The sequence below is a fragment of the Acromyrmex echinatior genome, chromosome 10 (assembly GCF_024713525.1).
Source record: "Acromyrmex echinatior isolate Ae372 chromosome 10, ASM2471352v2, whole genome shotgun sequence".
NCBI classification, from domain to species: Eukaryota; Metazoa; Arthropoda; class Insecta; order Hymenoptera; family Formicidae; genus Acromyrmex; species Acromyrmex echinatior.
The window spans coordinates 14070637-14083430 of record NC_141861.1 but is presented as its reverse complement, the minus strand read 5'-3'; the positions used below and the strand labels follow the sequence as shown (position 1 = coordinate 14083430).

The window sequence follows — 12794 nt, the reverse complement described above, 5'->3', positions numbered from 1 at the left end:
TAATAAAACGTATTATATTACAGTTTTATTGTAATATTGCAAATTATACCTAAGAGTACGGTACGTTTAACTTTATAGATTTGAATATTTTCATGTTTACATACAATTTATTATTTTTCATGCAATATATTTTAATACCGAATTATAGAAAACAAAAAAGAATTATTGTATAATGTACAAAGAATAATATAATAAAATGTATTAGTTGTTGGAATTAATTCGTAGCGTTTTACAAGTGATGGGAAGTACTTTCATTAATGTATTTTTTAATGCTCATGTGAAATAAATAACATTCTTTCATTAAAAAACGCTACGAATTAATTCCAACACCTAATAATATAACATAAAATAGAATTAAATCCTTTTATATAAAATATAAAATACATAAATTGCTTATATACGTACATGTTTATAACATTTTGTTTCGAAAGGATATCTTATATATTTACAAAATATAAATAATAACATAAAATTTGTATATGATTCAAGAAAATCTGAATTCTGACTCAGCAATAAGAATCATTACATTTTTATTTAGTAAATGTTTTAATAATATAATGTTTATTATTGAACAAATGCTTTAATTCCGTACCTTCTAAGATACAAATAAAAATTGCTAATTTTAAGATATTTGAAACCAAACATTCAAATAAGTTATAATAATTTAATGAAATTTGTACTTAAAGTACGCGTCTGCAAAAATGAAATTACGAAGTAATTACGAATTCTTTTTTATTGCCATAATTATGTTTGGTAAAAACGGGCAGACTATAATATTATAAGTAACAAATACGTTTTTGATGCAGAACATTTTACACAATTTAATCAGCAATCTACAGTAAAAAGAGAATACTTGGTTGAGTTATTAGCTTGTTGAAAGTTAAATCCGTGTAACAACCAGTTCCAAAACTTTGGTTTCCTCTAATATAATGGTAATATTATTTTATACATTTAGTGAGAGATGGTCGACCGCCATACCATTTTGTTTTTAGATAATATTTCTTAATTAAACAAAAGATAAAAATAAACTTTAAATACATAAATACAAATTAAAAAGTGTTTTCTATTAGATAACATAAGCAGTTTTTATAATATTGTTTGTAATTTTGCAGTAATCAATTTTTCGTAAGGTAAGCAAAAATAAGTGTTCGATAAAATAATCTCCAAAACTGACACAGTAATATAATATATGCTACATATTCCTATTCTTTTCTTTTTACAGGAATTATCTGTATAAAATATCTACATGTAAATGTATATAAGATTTTCCAGAATCTTTTTACTTCTATATAAAATATTTTTGTTAAATTATATGCGTAATTACATTATGCTGTTATGCCAGATGTAACGCGATAGTTTCTTATATGCTATTATATATGTACCATTGCTCCGATATAGTTATTTGGCATTATAAAGCAACATTACGAAAATTAAATTAACTCATAGTATGTTTAACAGACAGATGTGGTTTACATTGCACCCTGATTTTGTATTTATTAAATCGTATTATAAAAAACTAAGAGAGAAAAAATAATATAAATGAAACTAATTTAGGAAATTATAATTTCAAACGATGTAATATTATTAATAATACAGTCACTGTTATTTAAATTTTTTGCAAAAAAAAATCGTAAGAATTTTATTTTCGCATTCATATAATTCGTTTTTAGCTGATATTGTATAAAAACAAGTCAAAAATATATCAATTATGCGTTTACAATTTTTTATTGACTAAACAGTTAACAGATCATGTTTTGGTTAGTAATATTAAATAAAGTGCAATAGTTAGTTTCTGAGAAATAAAAAGGTGTCGCTTTAGAAAACCTATAACAGTATCGGCGATTTTTCTTTATATTTATATTATTCGCTTCATCTTTCATTAATTTACATTACATAAAACAGAATTTAATTATATCTCATAATAAGTTCATCATATCTTTATATATTAGCTTCTTCTCTGTCATTTTACAATCCATCCGTATGTATAGATATAGGATGTAGGATACCTATACCGGTTCCTGTGATATCTTGTGTGTGTTTATTAATAATATGTCTGAATTTTTACAGTGAATTAAAAAAAAGAGAGAGAAGGCAAAACAATTAGCCGAAATCAAATTTTATTTGCAGCATATTTAGTTTAAACCTTTTACTTTACGAAAATAAATACTATATTTATAATAGTGTATACATGTAAGTGCATAAAATTGTGTGCATATATATATATATTATATATAATATACATATATGTACATATATATATATATATATAAATATTTTGAGAATAAAAATAAAAAATAATAATAAAATTAACATCACGTTTTATGTTTACATTAATAAATTATATTATCATTATAAGAATAATTGTACTTACCTTTACATTACAAAGAGCATCACAATTTCACATATTTTCAACATATCAAATATTTTATTAAAGTTGTCAGCTTCAACTTAAGTCACCATGTGTCGTTAGAAGCCATGTAAATAAAAAGCATCCATTAAGCACGTTTGTACTTAGTATAAAGTCCAAATGTTATTAGGTGTTGGAATTAATTCGTAGCGTTTTTTAATGAAAGAATGTTATTTATTTCACATGAGCATTAAAAAATACATTAATGAAAGTACTTCCCATCACTTGTAAAACGCTACGAATTAATTCCAACACCTAATACAATCATTCGTACTTTGTAATAATAAAGTAAAAGCATTAAATGCGGATCAGGCACTAGTTCGGGATCCCACATTATATTTAAATAATTATAAAATTTTTTATATATTAAATAATGCATATCACAAGATTCTTTAGCATTTGCTTTGTCTTTTTCAAGTGTCAATTTTTTTTATTTATTAACAATAACGCTGCATATTTCATTAATATCTGCACGTTTTATTAATTAACAAAACGTGAGACACAAACTAAAATATGTAAAAAATTCGTAGAAAGTGTAATATCATAAAAATTGCCTTATGGCTTTTATAGGAGTAAGTAACAATAGATTTAATGAAAAAAGTTGATATCATGTTTAGATGAAATTAAATCCCAAAAAGATAAAACATTTGGAAAATTAATTCGCAATAAGTACATGGAGTCTAATCGTGAATAATTGTCATTACGTACTATAATTTAGTCAACATTAAAACGTATAAAATAGTACCGAAATGAAATAAAATCTATAATGTAATCTTTATAAAAATATAAAATATGAAATATGAATTATTCTTTTAAGAGTAATCCACATCTAGTGGCCTCAATTTACGTATCTATAAATAAAAATTCCATGAAAAGAAAGGCAAGCTAATCTAGATCTAGATTAGATCTAATCTAATCAATCTAATCTAATCTAAATCTAGATTATCTGTTTGTCCAATATTCTGTTGTTCAACACTTGTTGATTAAATGGCATTTACATACGTTATCCCTCAGTGTACATATCTTACAGTGTAGTTCCTTCTACAAAGTTCCTAGAGGAACTGCGAAAACTATTTCTGAAAATCTTGTAAAAAATATTAAAATGTGTTTGTGCCTCGTGCAGCAAGAACTAATTCAGTTAAAATACTAGCCGACGACTCAGAAACTATGGCAAAGACGCTAGAAAGAGCGCTGGCGCCATTATTGATCATTGGATCGTTTTGCAATTTGTGCATATTCGAATATCCTCGTGGACAACCTAGGATATATCTTTCTTACCTATATGCTTTGGCCAAATGGGGCTCTCTTATATACTTCATATACTATCCAATACTCGTCACGAATTTGCAAGATGTCGTCATAATCATGCAGGATTTCTTTCCGTTGTTTAGCATTACATTAATTCTCATTTGCTTCAGTCGTTTTAAGGTACAAATTTTAAAATGTATTCCTGGTCTCAATATAATAATACTTGATCTTTTAGTATTACTTTTTTTTGTTTAATAATATTTTTAATTGAGAGCATTAAAGGAGTCTTAAATTCACAATTACAAGCAAATACAAAATGATAAAACGTTTTTATAAAAGGCTTTCAATGTTAACCAACTGTTAACCATGACCTACTTTTAAACTCTATGCAGTCTCTCTCTCTCTAATCTGTTCGTTTCTTACAAATCGCACGCAGCAAAAAAGTTCTCAAATATAATTCTTTTCTTCTTTTTTCTTCTTCTTGTGCCATTTTTTCTGGAGTACCTCAGAATTCCATTCACGGAATTTAACTTTTTAATATTTTTATCTGATTTGTCTAATGTTTCTCTATCCTCTTCATGTATGCAGACAACGTAATTCTTTTCAAATTCTTTCACCTATTCGATGCTTTTGCAACCTGTTCTGTTTTAAATAAAAATCTAAAATTTATTGTCGAATGGTCTACTAATAATTCACTGCATCTGAATTCCTCTAAATCGTCCTTGCTGTCCTTGTAATTGTCGGTTCCTCAACATTATTATTCCGTATTCAATCCTTCGATATTTCTCTAATTCCGTTCCAATTCCATGCTCCTCCTGTATTAAGATTTTTGGTGTCCATGTTGATTCTTCATGAATATTCAAGCCATACGTACCTGTCAAGTGTTAGGCTGCTTACTCCCATCTACATCTTCTTTATCCCCTTCGTCACATTCTTTCCTGTTTTTAAAAACTTCTCTCTTTTCAATTATTCGTTATTTTATTATTTTATAATTACGCGATGTTGTCTACGTTTCGGCTCTTAATCAATAACTCTTATATCGTGTACAACGTATCCAAAATTCTTGCCTCGCTTCTCTTAGTGCGTTCGTAAATATACGATCATATATCTGTGTATTACCAGAGATCTGGCTAGCTTAGGATGTGGCAACATTTTATTCTACATCTGTATTGTTTCTCGTTTTTGTTTTGCTTCAATACTCCTCTATGTCTCCTCTATATCCTCTATTCAACGCCTCTTTCAGTTGAATTCTGAACTTCATTCTATTTACTTTTAACCCCTTTATCACCAAGGTACCAAGATTACTTATCATTCCACTATGTTCCGTACCGCTTTCTCCTATACCTGAGTCAAATATTTTAATTCTGTTCCTATATCAATAAAAATCTCTCCGTATTTGTCCCCCTGCTTTCGCTCTGCTACCTCGTGTTTCATTGCGCCACTCACAGTATTTAAGAGAGACTGTAACTGGTATAAGTAGGTATATAAGGCGGGTTCTAAGCCATGGGGCTAGAGGGGAATGCGGGGTGCAGGGAAGTACTTGTAGACGCGGGGGATATCTAACGCGGGGGAAAGAGGGGGAAAGGTCTAGGCTCCTACGCAATAGGGTTCCTACACAATAGGGGCTCCTTTTTTTGTTATCAAAATTTGACCATGTTTTTCTTTAAAAATGCATTGATAATAAAGGTTTGAATTTGACCATGACATATTTTTCTTTAAAAATGCATCGATAATAAAGGCTTGCATGTTAGAGAAAGATAGAGCGCGCGTGCTATGAGTGAAGAAAGGATGGAAGAATTGATAGAGTTTCTTTTGTATGATACAGTTTTTTCAATTTTTATGGTTTTTCCTGGCGCGTCGAGGCAAAGGATGGGAAGTAAAAGACAATACACATGAAATAAGGCTAACAAAGGTTTTCGTACTTATTAAAAACTAAAGCTAATAGTTCGCAATCAATGAGCTGATGTCCATTGAAGATGTCGCTATCACATATAATATTCTCAGATGCGATGTTGGAGAATCGCGTATACTTGGTATCTACCGTATCGACGAGTCGAGCTAATCGTTCGAATGTTACATCAATACACCCGTTAAAGTCAAACATACGGCGTAGCGTCGTTTCGGTCATCATAATGCGTACGGATGAAGAATCGAGACGTACGACCGTAGCATAGTTCAGCATGAAAACACTGACGGTTAGCGGTCCAACGCTTATAAAATTATCCTTGTATTCGTTTCGAAACAGCTTGTAAATATTTCCTCGCTGCTCGTAGAGGCTCTTCCGCGTTTCGAGAGACAGCGACAGTTCGTGTCCGCGATGATCTCCAAGGGCGATCTCCACGTAACTCGGTGGGCCAACGTTGATTCCAATTTCCAAAAATTTGTAGCCCGTATTCGTCAGATCGTAACGTCTGCTCAGTAAACGCACCGCACGATGCTCCGTACTGTGTACATACATAATGTTAAAAAACGTTTCTTTTGTGTATAGAACGTTGAAACTTACATGTTATATTCCTTCTTCACATCGTACGATGCACTGCTCTCTTTAGCGTACATTTTTTCAGTCGTTCGTACAAGCGGGTATCGTAAAACTGATTGCATCCGTGTAAATGGTAATACTTCTGGAATCGATGAGAGAAGACAGGTCCTCCCCCCTCTTTCCAAGAATTTCGAACATGTTGCGACACGTTTTATCAAGTCTTTCTACGTATTTTCTTTGTCACGAATTTATACATACGTTTATACATACGTTTATACATACGTACATATGTTTATACACGCATACATACGTTTATAGATACGTTTATACATACATTTATACATACGTTTATACATACGTACATACGTTTATACATACGTTTATACATACGTACATACGTTTATACATACATTTATACATACGTTTATATAATACATACGTTTATACATACGTACATACGTTTATACGTACGTTTATACACGCATACATATGTTTATACATACGTTTATACATACGTTTATACATATGTTTATACATACGTTTATACATACATACGTTTATACGTACGTTTATACATACGTTTATACATTACAATGGAAGGGAAATGAAATATATAATAAATACGTTAACGTATTTTTATTTAAAAAATTCTTTTGCAACCACCAGTTATATATTTTCAATACATTTTGTAACGCGCAATTCTTAACATGTTGTCCACATCGTATAATATTAGTAACATCTAGATTAGATAAAGATTCCATGTGTTCTGTCGTAAACTGCATCCAGGGTCTCAATGTACATGCGTTCTCGCTCATCATCCAGAAGCAAGTTCCGCAGCGACGTTCGTTTCTCGCGTCCCTTGACATACACGACAGCATTAATAAATTTTAATTTCATCAATTAAGTAAAAAAAATCCTATATTCGATCAAAGCTGATCTTATTCCCTAAATATTTCGGTTTGAATTTATATACATACGTACATAGACAATTCTATAAGCCACGCAATAAAGTCCTTTTCAATCTTGAAACGCAATCATGGATGGAACTACAGTGGTATTATAAAATTATGTATTACAATTTTCTGTTCATACATGTTCCCTTAAAAACGATATTCATTAGTTGTTGATCAAACGGATGTTCACTTATTTATAATCATTGGCGACAAGTATTGCTGAAGTCGGCACGCTTGATTTATGCGAAACTGCAAAATTGTGTTTCTACGTATCCAACAGAGTAATCTTACCGCAAAACATGTTGAGATTCATCGATTTTCCGTAGAAAAAAATTTTTATATTACACTTATGCAAAATCGTATCTAACGTGGTCACAACTGCCGTACATCGACGTTTCACCGAGAAGAATTTACTATATGCACTTTCATCTGTTAAACTTAAATTAATTTAAGTTTAACAGATGAAAGTGCATAAATTCTTCTCGGTGAAACGTCGATGTACGGCAGTTGTGACCACGTTAGATACATAAGTGTAATATAAAAATTTTTTTCTACGGAAAATCGATGAATCTCAACATGTTTTGCGGTAAGATTACTCTGTTGGATACGTAGAAACACAATTTTGCAGTTTCGCATAAATCAAGCGTGCCGACTTCAGCAATACTTGTCGCCAATGATTATAAATAAGTGAACATCCGTTTGATCAACAACTAATGAATATCGTTTTTAAGGGAACATGTACACCCAGCATTCGTGGGCATAAGACGGCTACTCACTTTAAACCGGCGCGACGGTTATTTCCGCTAATGCAAACATTCAAAAACGTCATGTCCGAGATGTAGTCGATGCGCACTGCAAAATTAACCATGCGAACTTTAACCTGTTCGTAATTATCCCTAACATGACTTGAATCTGGATGTTGACAAAAACAGATGTGGATTCTGTACGACTTGTACGCGCGTTTCTGCAAGGGCTACTACGGATACGAGTATCTCGAGCCGAGTCTCACCTTTACAACTTTTTTACGTAATGGTCCATTCGTGATCATCGATTGCTCTCGACAGAACGAATCAGTCAAGAGTGGCACCGTGGACGTGCGATTAGACTTTGAATGTAAAGAGGATGTACCCGCAAATACAACAGCCTATTGTCTCATCATACACGATCGCGTGGTTCAGTATAATCCATTGAACAATGTTGTGCGCAAAATCACCTAAGATGCACCTCTGATATGATATAAGATCTACGATACGTCGCAATCGACCACAATCGACCGCAGTCTTCTCGACAACATGCTCGTGCCAACGTTCGTAGATCTGCAAGGATTCATCGTTAACAAGAAATTCATCGTGAAGGAAGTAGCGGTGTTGAAACAGGGGACCGTTCTCACGCATTACATTTTTACGAGCCCCATACCATGGAAATTTTTGACAAGATCCGACAGGTCTTGCGCCTCCTGGTTGATTGCTTATCACCATGGATTGCAATGGAAGGACGGGACGATCCCGTACAACGAGGCGAAACGTCTAATTACGATGGCTGTATTTGAAGATGATGCTGTCGTGTATGTCAAGGGACGCGAGAAACGAACGTGGCTGCAGAACTTGCTTCTGGACGATGAGCGAGAACGTATGTACATCGAGGCCTTGGACGCAGTTTACGAAGACATGGAATCTTTATCTAATCTAGATGTTACTAATATTATACGATGTGGACAACATGTTAAGAATTGCGCGTTACAAAATGTATTGAAAATATATAACTGGTGGTTGCAAAAGAATTTTTTAAATAAAAATACGTTAACGTATTTATTATGTATTTCTTTTCCCTTCCTTTGTAATGTATAAACGTATGTATAAACGTATGTACGTAGTACGTATGTATGTACACATGTATGTATGTATAAACATATGTATGTATAAACGTATGTATAAACGTATGTATAAATTCGTGACAAAGAAAAATACATAAAAAAGATGAAACTTGATAAAACGTATGTATAAACGTATGTATAAATTCGTGACAAAGAAAAATACATAAAAAGATAAAACTTGATAAAACGTGTCCGATCAGACAGTACATCTGACAGTACATATATGCAATGTATATAGGCAGTATATTAGACTTTTTTTTCATTCAATCGTAAGCTTTAGTTACGAGCGTTAAGACATGGACCGAATAAAGGAATATATACGTCGAAAATCAATCGAGCGAAAGGGGTACTGTCCATTGTCGCCAAGTCCGCCAAGTCCACCGCCTTCGAAGGAAAAAGCGAGATATTGGGAATATCCTGGAGAAAAGGTGTCAAAGTCACCAACGTACTCATCACCAACGTCATCGATGCCATCGAAATATAAATCATAAAGTATAAGCATTGATAAACTCGCGAACAAAAAATAAAAAATAAAAAGAACGTAGAAAGACCCGATAAAACGTGTTGCAACAGGTTCGCAATTCTTAGAAAAAGAGGGCAGAGTTAGTTCGCAATTCTTAGAAAAAAAGAGGGGGGAGTTATCCCTTCTTCGATTCTAAAAGTTATATATATATATCGCAATTTACGCGGGTGCAATTAGTCTTGCGATACTCGGTTGTACGAACGGTTGAAAAATGTACTACGCTGAAGACAGCAATGCATTGTACGAAACGAAGAAGAACTGCAGTAACATGTAAGTTTTAACATTTTATATGCAAAAGAAACGTTTTTTTAAACATTATGTATATACAGGGTGGGCCATCTATTGGTACGTTTTTGAATTTCGTCGTATGGCAACACCGAACGAGCTACAGACCCGAAATTTTGACAGTTTATTAGTCATACCGTCAGCGGCACGAAACAACATGTTTTCTCTTGAAGAGCGTTTTGAAATTTTAAAAACTTATTTTCAAAGTCAGTGCTGTGTCGCCGAAACTGTACGAATTTTGAAAAGAAATATGGGTCGTGATAGAGCACCCACCGAAGGAGCTATACGCAAATTGGTGAGGAAAGTTCGTGAGAAAGGGATGTTAGTGGATGACATTATATTACGACTGTTTTGAGTGAAATTGGCGCCGAGATAGTCCAAAATGTCATTAATAATTGGGGTGACCGAATGGCATACTGTAAGGCCAGTAGAGGGAGCCACATGAACGAAATCGTTTTTCATTCTTGACGCGGATACTTTTAGCTTCACAACAAAAAAAAAATTAATAAAAAATATCAATGTATGCTCATTTGATCGCATTTTTAAAAACGTACCAATAGATGGCCCACCCTGTATATATACACAGCATGGAGCATCGCAAGATGCGTTTATCCTCTGAGGGTGGCGCGGGGCGCGGGGGGGTACTTGGCGGCGCGGGGAGTACTGGTAGGTGCGAGGAAGGGGCGCGGAAAGTCTCGGCGCTATCAGTGTTTACTGATATGATGATATGTATCGCTATGTTGTGGTGTCACGTATTATTGGGACCACAGCGATACATATCATCATATCAGTAAACACTGATAACGCCGGGACTTTCCGCGCCCCTTCCCCGCGCCTACCAGTACTCCCCGCGCCACCGAGTACCCCCCGCGCCCCACGCTCCCCTCAGAGGACCTGAGTTAGAACCCGCCTAGTATTCCTACTGAGATCGTTAATTCGGGAAAAGCAAGAATTCTTTTCAGTCGACCGATAGTAATTGTCATTGAACGCACGCATAAAGTGAGCTCGTGATTTCATCTCGAGCATGATCTTAATCCTCGTTAAAATCCTCGATTTGGCATTCTTTGTTCTTTTTAAAACAATTCGGTACACGCAAACAAGCTCCGGCAACGGACAATCGAAAGTTCTAGAACAATTCAATTGTCGCACGCGAGCGCCGCGCTCCGACGAATACGTCACGCGCTGTCACCAATCCCACGTACGGATTTTCTGTCGCGCATGACTGTTACGTTGAACGTCGTTAGAAAAGAATCCAAAGCGCCAATCAATTTTGTACAACTAATGCTACGTAATAATTACGATTGCGGCAAAATTTTATTGGATTTTTCCCAAGAAGAAAGCCCAGGCCGAAAGCAATAAATGCTTCGATCTCGCCGTCCTCTGCCTAGAGTCCTTACTTCTTAAAGTTCTTAGACTTCTTAGAATTCTTAGAGTCATAGTCTCGCTACTATATCGCTTCGTAAAACCGCTGTGCTAACCGCTTAGTGAAAACCGCTATAAAACGAATCTTTTCGAGAATTGCCGAGAAAATCGTCGAGATTTTCCATCACCGCGATTCCAAATACAATTTGGAAAAGGTGACCGCATTCAATATTCTGTTAATCTAATATTTAATTAATTATATTTTCTGACTTTGTAACTGTGCATATCAAAAAAAATTCTTTTATTAAATTACAAAGAAACAGAGTTCTCTTTACTGTCGTGTATCATATCAACCTTGTGCCGTTCTCTCACTCGAATCTTTCCACGCGGTGCATTCCCGCACAAATGATTTTTAAAATAATATGACTCAGCAATGATTTTAATTTAGTATAATAATTTTTTAAAAATAATATGCTACAATATTAAAAATAATATACTACACAAATAGCCAAGCGTTCCTAATTATCGAATCATTATTAAAACTATTATTGAGTAGCTATCGAACACTTATTGAACTATATACATACTACTAAACAGCTATCATTATTGATAGATTCTTAATTGCAAGGAAAGGAAAGACTCATTTCCATTCGCGATAAGGAAAAATAGGAATGTGCAGCTTTTGAAGTTACGTGACAAGCAGATGATGTCATAGAAGGGAGCGAAAAAATATTTTAGGATTATGGAGGAAATCCAGAAAGAAATAGAGATTAGAATTAGAATTTTTCAAACAATTATATAAATATATAAATATATAAATAAGGACTCTCAATCTTAAAAACAATAATTAGAAATTCAGAATAAGGTTAATGAGAATCTAACGCTGATGTAAGAGCAAAGAATATTGTCTTCTACATACCTAAAATAAGATCCTCCATCACTAAGTTAATGATAGAAGAAAGAGGTGAGCCCTCGATAAGATGCTTGATTAGAGTACCACTGCGAATGAGTACGGAACTTCATATACGTTAATACCTATATCCCGACTATCATATCGAGCCTTATGTGAAGTCATAATGCTCCACATCAATGTTTATGATCAATAATGTATGTACTTACATTGTTTTTAACAATTGATGCTCTTGAGTAACGCGAATATTAATCTGCAGTGAAGCAGGTGCGTTCCGGATGATGTTAGTAAACGCCTGATCTATTCGTTGCACAGTGGCTGATAATATTCCGGTTTCATTGATCAAAATTGAAGCTTTCGCATGTATTATATTCACAGTATCCGAGAAATTATGTATGTTCTTCACCGTTCACAAAACTAACCGACTGATTTTTACAAGAGACTTGAAACGAATTGAAATCTCTCTTCGAGTCTAGTGAGAATACGAAGAAAAATCATTACTGTCTAGAATTTAGGGAATGTAGAGTTGAGATGTACGCTTGTAACAAAAACGTTTAGACTATCGTGATAAGTCTATTGTTTTTCATATCTACTCATTTATCGTTTTTTTCACTGCCAAAAAAATGATTAACGAAAAATGCATTTCTTTTTCTTTTGAGAAATACCAAATTACCTACATGAAGAAGATGAGTCATTTAAAAATATATGTAAAAATAAATCATCCCTTCCATCCTCACTATTAATATTGAATACA

General features: G+C 33.5%; 2 protein-coding genes across 2 annotated transcripts; one reads left to right on the top strand and one right to left on the bottom strand.

The window, feature by feature from the left end:
• Window positions 1–47: 47 nt before the first annotated feature.
• Window positions 48–6514, bottom strand: LOC147908420 (uncharacterized). Its single transcript, XM_087410512.1, has 2 exons — window positions 6159–6514; window positions 48–6099 (listed from the first exon to the last, which is right to left on the bottom strand). The coding sequence occupies exons 1-2, from the start codon at window positions 6254–6256 to the stop codon at window positions 5559–5561; spliced, it is 639 nt and encodes a 212-aa protein (XP_087266638.1). The 5' UTR covers window positions 6257–6514; the 3' UTR covers window positions 48–5558.
• A 1515-nt stretch (window positions 6515–8029) lies between these two features.
• LOC147908419 (uncharacterized) lies at window positions 8030–10411 on the top strand. Its single transcript, XM_087410062.1, has one exon. The coding sequence runs from the start codon at window positions 8380–8382 to the stop codon at window positions 8932–8934; it is 555 nt and encodes a 184-aa protein (XP_087266188.1). The 5' UTR covers window positions 8030–8379; the 3' UTR covers window positions 8935–10411.
• Window positions 10412–12794: the final 2383 nt, after the last annotated feature.

Coding starts and splice junctions, on each gene's coding strand:
- LOC147908420 (XM_087410512.1), bottom strand. CDS start 6,256: ATGCAATCAGTTTTACGATACCCGCTTGTACGAACGACTGAAAAAATG. Junction 6,100..6,158: donor GTGAAGAAGGAATATAACAT/GTAAGTTTCAAC, acceptor GTATGTACACAG/TACGGAGCATCGTGCGGTGC.
- LOC147908419 (XM_087410062.1), top strand. CDS start 8,380: ATGCTCGTGCCAACGTTCGTAGATCTGCAAGGATTCATCGTTAACAAG.